The sequence below is a fragment of the Macaca thibetana genome, chromosome 11 (genome assembly GCF_024542745.1).
Source record: "Macaca thibetana thibetana isolate TM-01 chromosome 11, ASM2454274v1, whole genome shotgun sequence".
NCBI lineage: Eukaryota > Metazoa > Chordata > Mammalia > Primates > Cercopithecidae > Macaca > Macaca thibetana.
In genome coordinates, this window is record NC_065588.1 from 62,503,461 (window position 1) to 62,520,453 (window position 16,993).

The 16,993-nt window shown below is 40.6% G+C and overlaps 3 protein-coding genes across 4 annotated transcripts in view; 1 reads left to right on the plus strand and 2 right to left on the minus strand.

Moving 5' to 3' along the window:
* Nucleotides 1-16,993, minus strand: part of LLPH (LLP homolog, long-term synaptic facilitation factor) — a 648,032-nt gene that overhangs the window by 189,986 nt on the left and 441,053 nt on the right. The window lies entirely within an intron of this gene.
* TMBIM4 (transmembrane BAX inhibitor motif containing 4) overlaps nt 1-16,993 on the minus strand; it is a 529,849-nt gene that overhangs the window by 177,284 nt on the left and 335,572 nt on the right. The gene's annotated exons all lie outside the window — the stretch shown is intronic.
* HELB (DNA helicase B) overlaps nt 1-16,993 on the plus strand; it is a 45,656-nt gene that overhangs the window by 18,846 nt on the left and 9,817 nt on the right. For both annotated transcript variants that reach the window (XR_007717685.1, XM_050748318.1), the window contains exons 8-12: nt 304-385; nt 1,088-1,147; nt 2,350-2,578; nt 3,355-3,498; nt 10,201-10,692. Coding sequence is in view for 1 of the 2 variants with exons in the window: in XM_050748318.1 (XP_050604275.1) it covers nt 304-385; nt 1,088-1,147; nt 2,350-2,578; nt 3,355-3,498; nt 10,201-10,692 (1,007 nt within the window). In the remaining variant the exon portion in view is untranslated. The remainder of the gene's footprint in view (nt 1-303; nt 386-1,087; nt 1,148-2,349; nt 2,579-3,354; nt 3,499-10,200; nt 10,693-16,993) is intronic.

Here is a 16,993-nt window from a genome sequence, read left to right on the forward strand (position 1 = left end):
ATTCAGTGTTCATAAACCATCAGCAAATACACAGTGAGTCTATTACAAATGGGGAACTGTCCTGGCCAGGGGTTGACCTCTCTGTTGAGGGTGGGTTGTCTCAGAACCCTTCTTTTCATTCTCTTTCCTACTGCCCTGGCTGATGTGGGGAATGAGGTTGACATTCCCATGATGAACTTGTATTCCATTTGGTGAGATATTTTCCCAGGGCCCCTTACCAGGAATTCCAAATTAGTTTCTTCATAGAAATTGTATTATAATTTGGTGATTTTCTGTGTTAACTTTTTTCTCTTGAATTATTAGGTTTATATTCTACAGTTAAAACTTTACTGCAAGAAAATGACTTACAAAATGCAAAAACATCACAATTTATTGCATTTAGAAGGTAAAGCATTTAAAATATTTTAATATTTTTAATCTAGCTTTTAAATCTTATAACTTATTAATATAGATCCTATTTGGATGGGAGATTCCAATATTTCATCACTGTTAATTCTCTTTCTTATTTTGGGGTATGTCTTTGTTAGACATGGCAGAGGGCACTTTCTAAACAGAGCTCTTTCCACCAAGTATTATATTTAGAAGTTCATAGGGACTTTGAATGGAACAAAAGCTTATATTTAGATAAAAACTACAGGCTGGCCTTGGTGGCTCACACCTGTAATCCCAGCACTTTGAGAGGCCAAGGTGGGCGGATCACTTGAGGTCAGGAGTTTGAGACCAGCCTGGCCAACATGGTGAGCAACCTCTGCCTACTAAACATACAAAAATTAGCTAGACGTCGTGGTGCACACCTGTAATCCCAGCTACTTGAGAGGGTGAGGCAGGAGAATCACTTGAACCTGTGAGTTGGAGGTTGCAGTGAGCCGAGATGGTGCCACTGCACTGCAGCCTGGGTGACAGTGCAAGACTGTGTCTCAAAACAAAAACAAAAACAAAAACCAAAACACAAAACTACAAAAATACTATTTCCTGGAGAAAGTCTTGGAAACTTTTTGTACAATCTAGTATGTCATAATTGCTGATAACAAAAGTAAACCTGTAGCAGGTACCATTAAGGTGACCCCTGCATTTTTGTGTGTTTCAGGCAAGACTGTGATCTAATTAACGACTGCTGCTGCAAACACTACACAGGCCACCTCAACAAGTGAGTGTCTTTGAGAACTAAAACTTTTAAGGAGAGTCCTTTGATTTGCTGTTTTTTTCTTCGCTTTGATGTTTGTCACCTATTTCCATATATTTAAAAATAGCTTTTTTCCCATTTGTGAAATATAATGATCTCTTCAATTAAATACAATATATGAATACATCCTTGGGAATTGATATTTTAGTAATGAGTGGAATAAAAAGAAAAATTAGGAGTGAAATTTTTTTGGTTTCAACGTTAGCAGCCTTAAGCTTCTCCAAGATAAGCATGGGGAGCTCAGGGGAATTTTAAAAATTATGTGTGTAGTGTTTCTGAGAACCTTAGCAACAGGGTGCCTGCAGAGAGCAACTTAGTGAATGTCTGTCTATCAGAGAAACATGAGTGTAGACAAGCCACTGTGGTCATACATAGGAAAAATTAATTCATTTCTCTTGAATTGACAAATACCTGCTTTGCACTAAGTATAGACATTCTAGATATGTATAAGATGCAGGTGGAGTGCCTGTCTTCTGAGGGAAGATACACAAAAAATCTGTCAGGTAGCCCAACAAGAGGCCAGAAAGCATGGACTTGAGGCCATATACCCAGGGTCCCAGGAACTGCGATGATGGGCCAGGTCGTTTCCCTCTCCCACGTCTATAAAAGCGGGTATGGACACAGAATTTCCCTTACAGAGTTGTAGTAAGAATGAAATGAAATAATGTACCTAAAGCAGTTAGTGCAATAGCTGGCCTATCACCACCACTTCCTCAATTTGCTGCTGTTGTACTGATATAGTGTCATAATTATTATAATAATATGTATAAGTGCTGTAAGACCTCAAAAAGACCTCAAATAGCGTAATGATAAGAGAGATTGGAGAGCAGAGGATTAATTTTAAAGGAAAAAAATCAAGATTTGTGGTAACCTTTAGAATATAAGGGGGAGGAGAGGCATCAGCATTTAAGCCAAAATTTCTAATTTGAAAAAATTTGACTGGGAGAAGTCGTTGAGTTTGAGGCACTGCAGAGAGTATGTATAAATAATCAGACGACAGCTATGGGAGCCTGATTTCTTGTTGCCCATTGGAGAATGAAAGTGTTGTAAAGAAAATATGGGAATTATTCTGATAATTGAATCGAGTCTGAGTAGGAGTTAATGCTTGAACAAATGAAATGGAGACTTTCTAAACTTTGATTATATATTATCATTTTCTATCCCAGAGACCATCAGAACAGACTTGTGTTTGGAGTTGGTGATAAAATTTGTTGTACTAGGAATGCATACCTCTCAGACTTACTCCCTGAAAATATCTCTGGAAGTCAGCAAAATAATGATCTAGACACCAGTGGTGAAGACTTTTCTGGTACTCTTCATGATTTTGCTAAAAATAAGCATGACTTTGAAAGTAATGTTCGACTGTGCAATGGAGAAATATTTTTCATAACTAATGTAAGTGAAAACAGAAGATAATGTCTTTTAACTAATTAGAGATATATTTGGTTATTTTATTGTCCTAGGATTGATTCAGAATCTAATGATATCAGAGTTGACATTCTTGTTTCATGATTTTTTGTTAAGGATTTTGGGCATCCATTTTTATGAAGGATATGGGTAGTTATCTAGTAATGTCCCGTCTGGCTTTAGTATCAGAATAATGCTGGCCTCATAAAGTGAGTTGGGAAGTGCTGCTTCTTATATTTTCTAGAAGATTTTATGAAGAAACATTTTTAATAAAGTTAAAGTACTTGAGTAACAAAAAACAAGGCATAAACGAGACATATATTTTAAAAAGCATCATTTCCTTTGTTGCTGCTTAAATGTACAAACTATAGAAGTGGTTGCCTTGTATTTATTTTCACAGTGTAGATACCCTCCTTGAAAGCTGTGAGGAAAAGTAAACTTTGCAAAGAATCTACTCAGACTTATGTAGTCAATATAAGAAATGAAATGTATAGATTTCAAAATAAGAAATAACAGACTGTTCTTCAGAGTCAAATTGAAGATAAGTTTCAAAGACTGAAAACTTATATTTGTGTTTATTAAAATATTTGGGTATAGATATATTCAGTTTGTGCTGAAATGCAAATTTTAAGCCTTTTGAAATTCTTAATTGTAATTGTAATTCTTACATTTTATGTTTGACCCAAAGATAGAATATCTTTGAACATATTTGAACGTAGAACATATTTGAAGGTATGAAAAATAGTTCTTTGTCTTGGTGACAGGATGTAACTGATGTAACTTTTGGAATGAGAAGATCTTTGACCATTAATAATATGGCTGGCCTGGAAGTAACTGTGGATTTTAAGAAGCTGATGAAATATTGTCGCATAAAACATGCATGGGCAAGAACTATTCACACTTTTCAGGTAAGAGGGGACTTTTATAAAACCCTTTAAATAATTTATCAACCTTACGGCACCTTGCATTGTTTTCGTAATTTTTTGTTGCACTTATTAGCAAACAAAAATTAGGAAACAAAATACACGAAAGTACAGAACATAATATAGAGACACCAGGCTTTTGCTCTTTTTTGCTCCAGAGCTCTCTTTATTTTTAGAAATGAAGGCATTATAGGTAAAGTCTCCTCCTGCAGGTCTTCCCCTCCTTGCCTGAGTCTCCAGTATGGCTTGGCATGGCACTGTATTCATCTTATCTTTGGTTAAGTTCTGATATTTTGTTCATCATGAATCCTTTTGTGCCTTAATTTTGATTTACAAAACTGTTACATTAAAATATCTTGATTTATCTTGATTGCCGAGTTTCTTGGCAACCCCTTAAATTTTGTACTGGAGGTGAGTTCCTCACTTGCCTTGCCCTAGTCCTGGGCCTGCCTCCCGCCTTCCTCCGAAGTGACTTCTGCCCTGAATTTGGTATATATCACTCCTATTCATATAGGAGTAATATATATGATTGTTTTCTGTGTTACTGAGGTTTATGTAAATGGTATCATCTTGTTTCTATACTTTTGCAACTAGCTTTTATTTTTTATTTTTGGCCTTATCAGCTTTGTGGGGTATAATTTACATACGGTTTTATTATAAAGTTGGATGAGTTTTGACAAATGTATCCTCTCCCTCCATCTTTGTGAGGCAATCTTTCTTCTTTTTTTTCCCCCTAACTTACGTGGGAATATTGTTAGGTTTACAGAAGAGTTGAATGATACGGCAGAGAGTTTTCATACACCCTTCACCCAGCTTTCCCTGGTGTTTAACATTTTATGACTATGGCATATTCATCAAAACTAAGAAATTACTATTGCTGTAAGACTGCTGACTAAACTATGCATATTCAAATTGCACCAGTTTTTCCATTAATGTCCTTTTGCTGTTCTAGGACGGCATATTGAGTTCAGTGCAACTTGCCTTTATGCTTTATTTTAAAACGCTTGAATTCTCGTCTGTTATTAGTGACTCTGTTGTGTATCTCTGTTTTGAGCTTCCTTCTCTGCTGTTGGTATGTTGCTTTAATGTAAAGGTTGCATCAACCCTCATTTTTCTTTTTTTTGAGACAGTCTAGCTGTGTCGCCCAGGCTGGAGAACTGTGGTGTGATCTTGGCTCACTGTAAGTTCCACTTCCCAGGTTCAAGTGATTCTCCTGCCTCAGCTTCCCGAGTAGCTGGAATTATAGGCGCATGCCACCACGACTGGCTAATTTCTGTATTCTTAGTAGAGACAAGGTTTCACCATGTTGGTCAGGCTGGTCTCAAACTCCTGACCTTGTGATCCGCCCGTCTCGGTCTCCCAAAGTGCTGGGATTACAGGCATGAGGCACTGCACCTGGCCCAACCCTCATTTTTGTGCAGAAAAATTTAGGTCAGCCCAAATTTTCTACTAGTAAACAAACATTAATTAGCATAGAGTTTTTTTTTTAAGTGGGTGGGGCTTTATTTATTAACTTATCCCATCTGGGTTCCAAAAAGAATTTGAAATGGCTTATTAAAAATGCCCACAATTCACCTGATTTTTTTTTTTAAAGGTAAAAAAGGGTGGGGTATGGTGGCTCATGCTTGTAATCCCAGCACTTTGGGAGGCCAAAGTGGGTGGATCATCTGTGGTCGGGAGTTCAAGACCAACCCTGGCCAACATGGCAAAACCCCATCTCTACTAAAAAATACAAAAAAAGTAACTGGGCATGGTGGTGGGCACCTCTAAACCCAGCTACTCGAGAGGCTGAGGCATGAGAATCACTTGAACCTGGGAGGCAGAGGTTGCAGCAAGCTAATATTGTGCCACTGCACTCCAGCCTGGGCAACAGAGGGAGACTCCATCTCAAAAAAAAAAAAAAAAAATATATATATATATATACACACACACACACACACACACACACGTATATATATGTATGTATAGAAAGGATGTCAAGTGAAAAATAAAGTTAAGGATGATAAAACAGTTCTTGCCAGGGGTGGTTGGAATGCAGCCATGCCCGCTTCCCTGTTTGCTAATGTCGATTGCAGATTTGGCTTTAAGTTTCCTTAAGACCAAAGTTCCCCAGGTAAAGACAGAGTAATATTCCTGGCTCGGGTCCTGAAGAAATTTCTTCCATGGATTCTATGATGCCATCCTTCACCTTTAGGAAATTTTCTTGTTCTCAGTTTCTTCCATTCTGTCTCTCTAGAATTCCTAATATGTGCATATTAGACTTCCAGAATTTGTTACCTAAATTTCTTATCAAACTGTCCTATTTTCCTTCTCATTAACTTTGCTCTATTTTCTGAGAGATTTCCTTAAATTTACAATCCAGTTTTTCTGTAAGAACGAATGAAGAGTAAAGGTGTCTTTATTATTACTGGGTTGAGGTTGGAGTAGATATTCTGGTTCTTATTTCATGGTTGAAGTAGCATCTCTTAGCTCTAAGAGCATTCATGATTCATGATTGTTATCTTTCTTTTTTTTTTTTTTGAGACGGAGTCTCGCTCTGTCGCCCAGGCTGGAGTGCAGTGGCAATCTCCGCTCACTGCAAGCTCCGCCTCCCGGGTTCACACCATTCTCCTGCCTCAGCCTCCCGAGTAGCTGGGACTACAGGTGCCCACCACCACGCCTGGCTAATTTTTTATATTTTTAGTAGAGACGGGGTTTCACCATGTCAGCCAGGATGGTCTCGATCTCCTGACCTCGTGATCCACCCGCCTTGGCCTCCCAAAGTGCTGGGATTACAGGGGTGAGCCACCGTGCCTGGCCCATGATTGTTATCTTATATCAACACACTGTTTCTTCCAAGTTCAATTCAGTTCAACAAACCCTTACTGAGTCAGGCTCTGTTCTTGGTGTTTAGTATAGGTCAGTGAATACAACAGACAAAGATTCTTGCCATTGTGAAGCTTAAATTTGGTGGGGAAGGAGATAGAGACAGACACGATCATAAAAATACAGAAAATAAAAACAAAAACAAGAACAAAAACTCTTTGTTATGTTAGAAGGTAGCAAATCCTGTGGAAAAGAGGTGGGAGTGTGTGCAATTGTGATTTTAAATAGAATGTCGGTGTAAGCCTCATTGAGAAGATAGCATTTTATCCAAAGACTTAAAGAAGGAAAAGAAGTTAGCCATGTGAGTATCTGGGACAGGAGCATTCTAGGTTGAGGAATAGCCAAGGGCAGGGTTCTAAGGTGAGAGTCTGTCTGGTATAGTTGAGGAGCAGGAATAGCAAGGCAGCCACTGTAGGAGACTGACACGAAATGAGACAGGAAAATTAATATGAGGTAAAGAGGGTAGGAGGATGGTGGGGCCAGGTCACCTCCTAGAGCATTTGAAGGCCTGCACTATCTAGTATGTTAGCCACTAGCCGCGCATAGCTATTGAGCACTGGAAATGTGGCTAGAGTGACTGAAAAACTGAATTTTAATTTAAAAACTGGATACTAGGCTGGGCACAGTGGCTCACACCTGTAATCCCAGTATTTTGGGGTGCTGAGGGGGCGAGTCATTTGAGCCCAGGAGTTCAAGACCAGCCCGGGCAACATAGTGAAACCCCATCTCTACAAAAAATACAAAACATTAGCCAGACATGGTGGCATGAACCCATAGTCCTAGCTACTCAGGGAGCTGAGGTGGGAGGATCACTAGAGCCTGGGAGCTGGAGGCTGCAATAAGCCGAGATTGCGCCACTGCATTGCAGCCCAGGTGACAGAGTGAGACCCTGTCTCAAAAACAAAAACAAATAAACAAAACAAAAATTACTAGATACAGTCATTGGAAAACTTCTGTATGTTGGAAAAACTATGTTTGGAACAACTTGGGTATGTGAATCTTCTTTTTCAACTACAAATTTTATGAACTCTAGAAATAGATTAAGTATTTCTGATGAAAATTTAGTATCCAAATTGTACTGTTCTGGGTATATAAAATATAGAATTTCAAAGATGTAGTCTTTTATTAATAATTTAATATTGATTATATTTTAAAATGATAATATTTTGGATATGTTAGCTTAAGTAAAATACAGGTATATTATTAACATTAATTCTATCCATTTCTTTTTTAATGAGACTACTAGAAAATTTTAAGCTACATATATGACTTGTTTATATTTGTATTAGACAGTGCTATTCTAGACTATTTTAAGGACTTTGGCTTTTACTCTGAGTGAAATGGGGAGCTGTTGAAGGTTTTGTGGCTCTTCATACAAGTTGTTGAGTTGTAGAACCAATTTATAGAATAGACATATACATAATTAAAAGTAAATATAGGAAACTTACCTCCTTAAGAAGTTTGACAGTTCTGATGATTCAAGGAGATTTAAAGCAATGGGTAAATTATTTATAGCAGGTTATCAAGGTGAAGTTAGGTGTCTATGTCTTTCTGAGGTAGACTTAAGTACCATCCTAGAGTACAGAATTTCAGGGATGGCAGTCCTTCGGCTCCTGTAGCATGACGTTTTAATTTTTTTTTTTTTTGAGATGCAGTCTCGCTCCGTCACCCAGGCTGGAGTGCAGTGGCGCGATCTCGGCTCACTGCAAGCTCCGCCTCCCGGGTTCACACCATTCTCCTGCCTCAGTCTCCCGAGTGGCTGGGACTACAGGCGCCCGCCACCACGCCCAGCTAACTTTTTGTATTTTTAGTAGAGACGGGGTTTCACCGTGTTAGCCAGGATGGTCTCGATCTCCTGACCTCGTGATCTACCCTCCTCGGCCTCCCAAAGTATTGGGATTACAGGCGTGAGCCACTGTGCCAGGCCGACATTTTAATTTTTAATCATCGTCCACTCAGTGAGGTACTGGAGAAAGAACAGTGAGTGGGGTAAAGGTGAAGCTCTGCCTTCACAGAGCTTAGGAGCTTAGGGTCGGTACAGCCTGTGATAGAGGAAGTACAGGTGCTGGAGAGTAATAGATGGGGCGGCTACTCCAGACACGGGCCAGATCAAGGCCATGGACTGAGGAATGCTGACAGGACCACCTGGAAGTCCCTTGTGCTGGGTGGAGCATGGTTCATGGAAAAGAAAGGGAAAAAAGGAGGGAGAGGAGCAGGGCCAAGCTGGCTCTCGAAGGGCTTTACAAACACATTAAGGGGTTAGGACTTTATTTGGAGTCCCTGCGAGCCATTAGAGGTTTTAAGCAGCATCTAATATGATTGGATTTGCATTTTACAAATATCGCTGTGCCTGCCATGAGGATGATGGATTGGGCAAGAGAAGGTACAGGGAGACTGATAATGAGAGCATTAAGTATTAATAATAGTATATCTACTATTATAACTATATTTTTCTCAGTGTCGCTTGATAATTAAGAACTAGGTTAGTTGAGTTTAGGTAGACATTTTCATATTTGAGAATACACAATATAAGTCTAAGGTGAAGAGTGGTGCCATATATCTGTGGAAATGTATGTAATCAAGTACCATTTATGTCAATTTCTGAGACCCAGCAACATTGGAAAGATGTGGTTATCAAACTTTTACAATCTAAGAAGCTACTTCAAACTCTCTGTCTACGGAGGTAGAAGAGCTTGCTGAGCAAGAGTTTATTTGCAGTGGATGTGTATTTTTTACTTGCCCCATCTTGTCAGTTGTCTTCCCACAATTTTTCCTTTGGCAGGAGCAATGTCGGAGCAATGGGGGAGATAATGCTACAAACCATTTCTTTGTCTCTGTTGGCACTGGATCCACTGATCTCAGAATATAGGACTAAGAATAGCCCTCAAACTTGAAATTGTTTTCTTACAGTTACAGGATGACATTGAGTATTTTTCTTGCCTATCCAATTTTTTGTTAAAAGACAAAGGTTCATTGTTTTCTTTTTTGTTTATCTTGATAAAAGAAATAAGTTGCCCAACAATGGAAAAATACAGACAAGTAGGAGGAAAAAAAATCACCCATAGGCCCTCCGTTTGGAGACATTAATAAAAAATTTGGTAGAATTTATCTCCGTTTTTGTGATTTGTTTTGTTTCATTGTATATAGCTATGTTCTTTTTTTTATATACTTGTTTTGGATCAGAGTAACTATATTGCTATACAGTTGTGACCATTCTATATGTGTGTGTGTCTATATATCTATGTATATATAGAGAGATATATATATACGGTTTTCAAAATGTTGTTTTAAAGTATCTTTGATATTCACAAAATAGTATGCCACTGTGTATATATTTTATAAGTATATAATATATATTCACCTATTACTTGCTACTTAAAATTTCCATATTTTATCATTATATGTAACATTTTATATACATATATTTATATATATATATCTATAGTTTTACTATTACTGAAGTTTTTATATTTTTCCATTATATGTAGTAATGGGTCAACACATTTACACATGAAGCCTGTACCATCATTTCAGTCTTTTATTAGGAAAGATTTAGTACTGCATGCAGTCTTTAAAGTTTGCTGCTGGGTTTCTACAAGCCAGCTGTGGACCTGTGAGACCTGAACTTAGCAGCACGTTTAGCAGTGTGTTTAGAGTTCCTGGAGGATGAATAAAAATGGAACCCGTAAGATGGACACATAATAATAGTCTGGCCAGGTAGAAGTGCTTGAGAGCATTGAGGAGTTGTCTCCTTTCCTTGTCTGTAAACTGTCTGAACCTGTTTTATAGCATTTAGTCTTCACACCATATTTTTCCTCCCAGGGGTCCGAGGAGCAAACGGTTGTCTATGTGGTGGGGAAGGCGGGCCGCCAGCACTGGCAGCATGTCTACACCGCCGTGACCAGGGGCCGCTGCCGAGTGTACGTGATTGCAGAGGAGTCTCAGCTCCGGAATGCCATTATGAAAAACAGTTTTCCTAGAAAAACTCGTTTGAAACATTTCTTGCAAAGTAAGCTGTCCTCTAGCGGTGCACCTCCAGCAGATTTTCAGACCCCACGGAAGAGCTCTGGAGACAGTGGAGGACCCAGCACACCGTCAGCATCTCCACTCCCTGTAGTCACAGACCACGCCATGACAAATGATGTCACCTGGAGCGAGGCCTCTTCGCCTGATGAGAGGACACTCACCTTTGCTGAAAGATGGCAATTATCTTCACCTGATGGAGTGGATACAGATGATGATTTACCAAAATCGCGAGCATCCAAAAGAACCTGTGGTGTGAATGATGATGAAAGTCCAAGCAAAATTCTTATGGTAGGAGTGATGTTTGCATGTTCCCAAGTTTTATTTAAATATTGCTGACTTCAGTGTGCTTATAAATGACTGTGCTTTTATTAGTGTTGCATTGTGCTGTTGGACTTAAAAACACTTGTTTTTCTCATTTCTGTCAAATTTCCTTTACCTCACTGTCTGATCTCCACTTCGTTTCCTCACTCCTTTTCTGCTTCACAGCCTCTAACTGAAGACAGCTCCCCAAAGCTCAGTTTTTTTTTCCTTTGAGAACTGCCTCATTCTCACAGTTTCAGCCCTCTCCTTAGCACCAGTGATTTGGCCAACAAAGTTTTGACTATAGTAACATTTCAGGCACCAGGAATTAGAGATAAGTGACAGTTTGCACTCTCACACTGATGTCATGGTGGAGACAGCCGGCTATGTCGGTAATGTGGTGATTTGCTGAGTGCTCTGGCACTGAAGAGGGGTTAATGAACCAGCTGCCTAATCTGTGTCTTTGTTCCCAGAGATTGACTTTCTGGAACCACAGCCCAGAATCTTACTCTCTCTTCCAGTTTCTCTGTTTCAATCACCATCTTCCTAGTTACATGGCTTAAAATCTTAGAATCACCATGGACTCGCCTTCCTTTCACTCTCTACCATCTTCTTGGATGGTTGGTGACCTGGCTGCCCTCCCCTTTCTTGTTCCCATTCTCATAATGTAGCATTCCCCTTTTTCCATGATTTTGCTTTCCATGGTTTCAGTTACCTATGGTCAACCGTGGTCCAAAAATATTAAATGGAAAATTCCAGAAATAAACAATTCGTCAGTTTTAAGTTGTATGCCATTCTGGGCAGTGTGATGAAATCTCACACCATCTCATTATGTGAATTCTCCCTTTGTCCAGTGTGTCCACACTGTGGACACTCCCCGCCCGTTAGTCACTTGCCACCATCTTAGTTATCGGAGTAAGTCTCAGTATTGTAGTGCCTGTGTCAAGTGATCCTTATTTTACTGAATTGCTTTATTTTTTATGTTATTGTTGCTAATCTTTTACTGTTCCTGATTTATACATTAACCTTTTTTATAGGTATGTATGTATAGGAAAAACCAATACATTTGGGTCTGGTAGTGTTCAAGGCTTCAGGTGTCCATTAAGATTCACTTCTTTGTTCAAAAGCTTCAGTGTCTCCCAGGTGCCTACAACATAAATTATAGACTATTTAGCTTTGGAATTTGAGACGTTTCTCAGTTTGATTCCAGGTATCTCCACATCGTTTCATTTCCCACTATGCTTTTTCTGCTTTTGTCAAGCTAGTGTCTTCAGCTCACTAAAATGAATCAAACTTTTTCATCCTCCTTTTGACTCTTGCGGTGTCCCTCATCTTGAATGCCTTTTTCTGTCTCCTCTCATTTAGCATTTGGAAAAATACATTTAGGAAAAAATTGAAAAAATAAAAATAAAAACCTGCCAGTCACTGATCTAAACATTAAGGGAGGAAAGCACACCAATACTGGCTTCGTGGATATTACATTCCAGCATAGGCAAGAAATACAAGAGAAAGTCACATTTCAGATTAAGAGTCTATGAAAATGAAAACCAAGGCAAGGACATAGGGAATGGCAGGGGGTGTGGTGGGCAGGAGGTGCTATTTTGACCAGGTCATGCCTCCCTAAAAAGGTGACATGTGAGCTGAGCACTGAATGTTACCAAGGAGCCAGCATGGGGGCCTCTGAGGATGTAAATAATGCAAAGCCTGGAAAGGGAATGATTTTATTCAAAGAGGAAGGCTGGTTGGCCTAGTGCAGTGGCTCACACCTGTAATCCCAGCACTTTGGGAGGCCGAGGAGGGTGGATCACCTGAGATCAGGAGTTCGAGACCAGCCTGGCCAACATGGGGAAACCTTTTCTCCACTAAAAATACAAAAAATTAGCCAGACATGGTAGCTGGCACCTGTAATCCCAGCTACTCGAGAGGCTGAGGGAGGAGAGTCATTTGAACCCGGGAGGCAGAGGTTGCAGTGAGCCGAGATCACACCACTGCACTCCAGCCTGGACAACAAGAGCAAAACTCCGTCTCAAAAACAAAACAAAACAAAACAAAAGACAAAGAGGAAGGCAGGCTAAGGTGGCTAGTGAGTGAAGAAGAGGGTGCAGGTGCTAGTGTTGGAGAGTGGGCAGGGCCACGGGAATGAGTTGGGATTTTATTCTGCTTGCAGTGGGAATTCATTGGATGGCTGGAAGCATTGGTGTGATATCATCTGATACCTGCTTAAACATAGTCCCAGCATGGTGGCTCATACCTATAATCCCAGCACTTTGGCAGGCGGAGGTGAGAGAATTGCCTGAGCCCAGGAGTTTGAGACCAGCCTGGGTAATATGATGAACCCCCATCTCTACTAAAAATACAAAAATTAACTGGGCATGGTGGCATGCACCTACAGTCCCAGCTACTCAGGAGGCTGAGGCAGGAGGATCACTTGAGACTGAGAGGTTGAGGCTGCATTGAGCTGTGATTGCATCGTGGTACTCCAGCCTGGGTGACAGAGCAAAAGCCTGTCTCAAAAACAAAACCGCAATCCCTGCTGGGTGTGGTGGCTCACACTTGTAATTCAAACAGTTTCAGGAGCCAGGCAGGAGGATCGCTTGAGCCCAGGAGTTTGAGACCAGCCTGGGCAACATAACGAGACTCCATCTCTACAAAAATAGTAAAAAATTAGCTGAACGTGGTAGTGCATATCTGTAGTCCCAGCTACCCAGGAAGCTAAGGTAGGAGGATTGCTTCATCCCAGGAGTTCCAGGCTGTGGTGAACTGTGATTGTGACATCCCATTCCAGCAGCCTGGGTGACAGACCAAGACCCTGTCTCAAAAAAAAAAAAAAAAAAAAAGCTGGGCATGGTGGCTCACACCTGTAATCTTAGCACTTTGGGAGGCTGAGGTGGGCAGATCATTTGAGCCCAGAAGTTTAAGACCAGCCTGGGCAACATGGCGAAACCCATCTCAACCAAAAATGCAAACAAAAATTAGCTGGGGGTGGTGCTGGGTGCCTGTTGTCTTAGCTGCCTAGGAGACTGAGGTGGGAGGATCACCTGACCCCAGGAGGTTGAGGCTGTGGTGAGCTGTGATGGTGCCACTGCATTCCAGCCTGGATGACAGAATGAGACCCTGTCTCAAAAATACATACATACATACATAAAAAATAAACAATCCCTCTGGCTTCTGTGGAGAGGGAACTGTGGAAAGTGAAGGGGGAGTGAGGAGACCAGTAGGAGAGCATCGTGGGGAGAGCCTAATGAAAGAGCGGGGCTGGTAATTTGTGGTTGGAGTCTGGATGCATTTTGGAGATGGAGTCTGTATGACTTTCTGATTAGATTTGATGGGGTAAAAGAGAAAGTAATCCAGGATGATTCCTGGATTTTTGGCTAAAGCAATTTGGGGAATAGCAGTGCCATTTCCTGAGATGAGAAAGATGTGAGGAGAACTCATTTGGGGAAATGAAGCGTTCTCTTGTGGCGTGCTGTTGTTTAAGGTACTAATCGGAAATGTACATGGACTTGTTGAGTAAGTCAGTGGTTGGTAGAGGAGTTTAGAGCCTCAGCAGGGAGTAGGGTAGGAAAGGTCCACTTGGGAATCATTGGCATGTAGTGATATTGAAAGGACTAGGTGGGTTAATTTCAGAAGAGACTACAGATAGAGGAGGGGGCCTGACGACAGAATTCTGGGGTATTCCCAGCTTTTAGAGATCTAGCAGAGGAGGAGGAACTAAAAAGGAGTGGAAGTGAGATAGAAGGAAAACCAGGGTTGTGGGGAGGGAAAAAAAGCCTGGACTGAGGGGGCTGATGAGAGAATGGGAGCCGAAAGGGTGGAGGAAGCAGTGGAGACAGGTTTTGAAGAGGGCTGCTGAAAAAAGCAAAGGTGGTTGTATCTGAATAGAGGACTTGTGGTCAAGGAAAACCTTATTGGTTTGTTTACTTTGGATGAGTACATTAAGGCATCTTAGTGTGCTGCGAGAATGGTCCAATGGAGAACCAGAAATTCATGATTCAGAGAGAGAGGATAATTGCAGAATTGGAGTCCTGATGTGGGTAAGATGGGAAAAATCAAGAGAATAAGTAGAGGGGTTGCCCTGAGACAGGATTAGGGACAGAGGACCCTTCTTCCATGGCAACCAGAAGGAGTGGGTGTAGTACGTTGGGTATATATAGCAGAAGAAAGATAAAGTAGTTCGAAGATGATCACCTCACACCATCCTCTCTCTCTCATTGTTGTCATCCAGCTCAGTTTCTGTGTTGTTCCTGAAGGCTTCTCTTTCTCTGAATTCCCGTAGGAGGGCACACACCCCCCCTTCTGTACTGCACTTGCAATAACCTTGACTCTGTAAATGAAGCTTCTTGAGGACAGTATATCATTTTTGATCTGCTAGAACATTTGGTACAATTGCTGATCACATGGTAATACCTCGGAAATACTTAGTGATCAAAATATGAGTCATGAATATATGGCAATGAAACTTTAAAAAAAAAAATCAGACCTTCAGAATATTGTTCTTTCAGGTTATACTGAAAGTCATACTTTTATTCTTGTAGTGCCCCCCTTTACTTTGACAATTCCTTTTGGAATCACTTTTGAGGCAGTAAAAGATCCTTTTGAATGTTTATAAGGGGAGCAAACTTCTACTGAGACCTATTCTGAGTTTAGGAAATAATCCAAAGGCATTTGTTTTCTGGTTTTATGAGTTAGAGGATCCAATTTGGGTAATGGATTTTGTGTTTTTTTTTAAAAAAAGGTGAGATTATAAGTAATTTCCAAATGTAGTTCCAATAGAAGCATAAGAATTGCTTTAAGTGCTGGCAGTAGACTTGTTCAGGTGAGTCTTTAAGCTTCCAAGGCCTTAATAAAGGTAAGAAGGGGGAACCCAGTGGAAAAAGTGCTGATGTAACCTGCCAGAACCGGGCTGAGCTGTAAATGGGAAATACTTATATCCTTTGTCCCCAAATGGATATGGCACAGGGAAAAGGTTCTCTAAGAGTCAGTCTGACACAGGGCACAGCATGTGAAGTCCTGGCACATTAGGAGACTACAGGTGTAAAACAGTGTGGCTGGAGCACAGGGCACGGTGAGAGGATGGGCCGCAGACACAGGAACTGGCAGGGAGGATGGACACAGGGTCTTCTGAAGAGGTCGTACATTCTTCTGATTGCAATGGAGAACAGTAGAAGCATTTTAAGTGCTCTGTGAATTGAAATTTATGAAGGTGATGTTGACTGAGGTTTAGTGGATGATGATGGTTAGGGAGAGAGTAGGGAATGAGTTCCCAGCCGAAAGATTATTTCAGTAACCTGAGTAAAATGAGGAGACTCTAACATTAGGACGTAGCAATGGGGATGGAGAAGAGATGCTAAGGATATAGCTGATGGGACGTAATGATCAGTTGGATTCAGGTGGGGTTGGGTCTAAGGATAACTCCAAGGCTTCTGGCTCAGGCATACAGGTAGATCCAGCACCATTAACCAGATTGGGAAAAGAGGGTCAGATCTTTTGGGAAAAGTGATTCAAATGGACATAGTTGAGGGTGGAGGGGGAAGTTTCTTCTTTTTCCCCTCTTGGACAGTAGAATCCCTGCTAAGTTCCATTCTGTATCCCAGATCAACTCTTTGATGGAATTTCCATCTCAGGAAAACATCTTTTTTCTGAAATTAAACTTGTCTTCTCTTACAGAAGTCCTGAAATAAGGCTTTTGACATGAGCAGAAAAGAGAGGCAATTCCAAAGAAAGACCCTTTTCCTAAAATTGAATTGTGCTTACTCTTTTCATTTCTTTATGGTGGTGAAACTTCATGACGATACTGGCCCACTTTGGAATCATCAGTAGCACAAAGAATATGACTGTAGCATTGCAATGTTTTATCTTACATATCCAGAACTGACTTCATGGGCAGGCAACATGGGCAGTCCTCCAGGACTCAGGCCCCACACTTAAAAAAATTTAAAATGTTCTGTAATCACCATCTTGAAATTCTTAATTTTGAACAAGGGGCCATCATTTTAATTTTGGACTGGGCTGCCAAATTATGTAGTGAGCCCTGTCTACACCTTTAGAAGTTAGACACATGTACTAATTCAGTACATAGTTACTTCTAAATGCCAGCCCCAGAGCTGGGTCCTGGAGATACCACAGTGAGCAAAGCAGATGTGATCCTACAAGGAGCTGATAGCCAATTGCTTTGGTTGCTCAAGCCTTTCAAGGGTTGGGGAAGGTGCATTATTTCTTTTTCTGAAGCAGAGGGAATACAAGTACATAGGGTAGTCTAACTACATTTTTACAAAGTTAACTTTGTTCT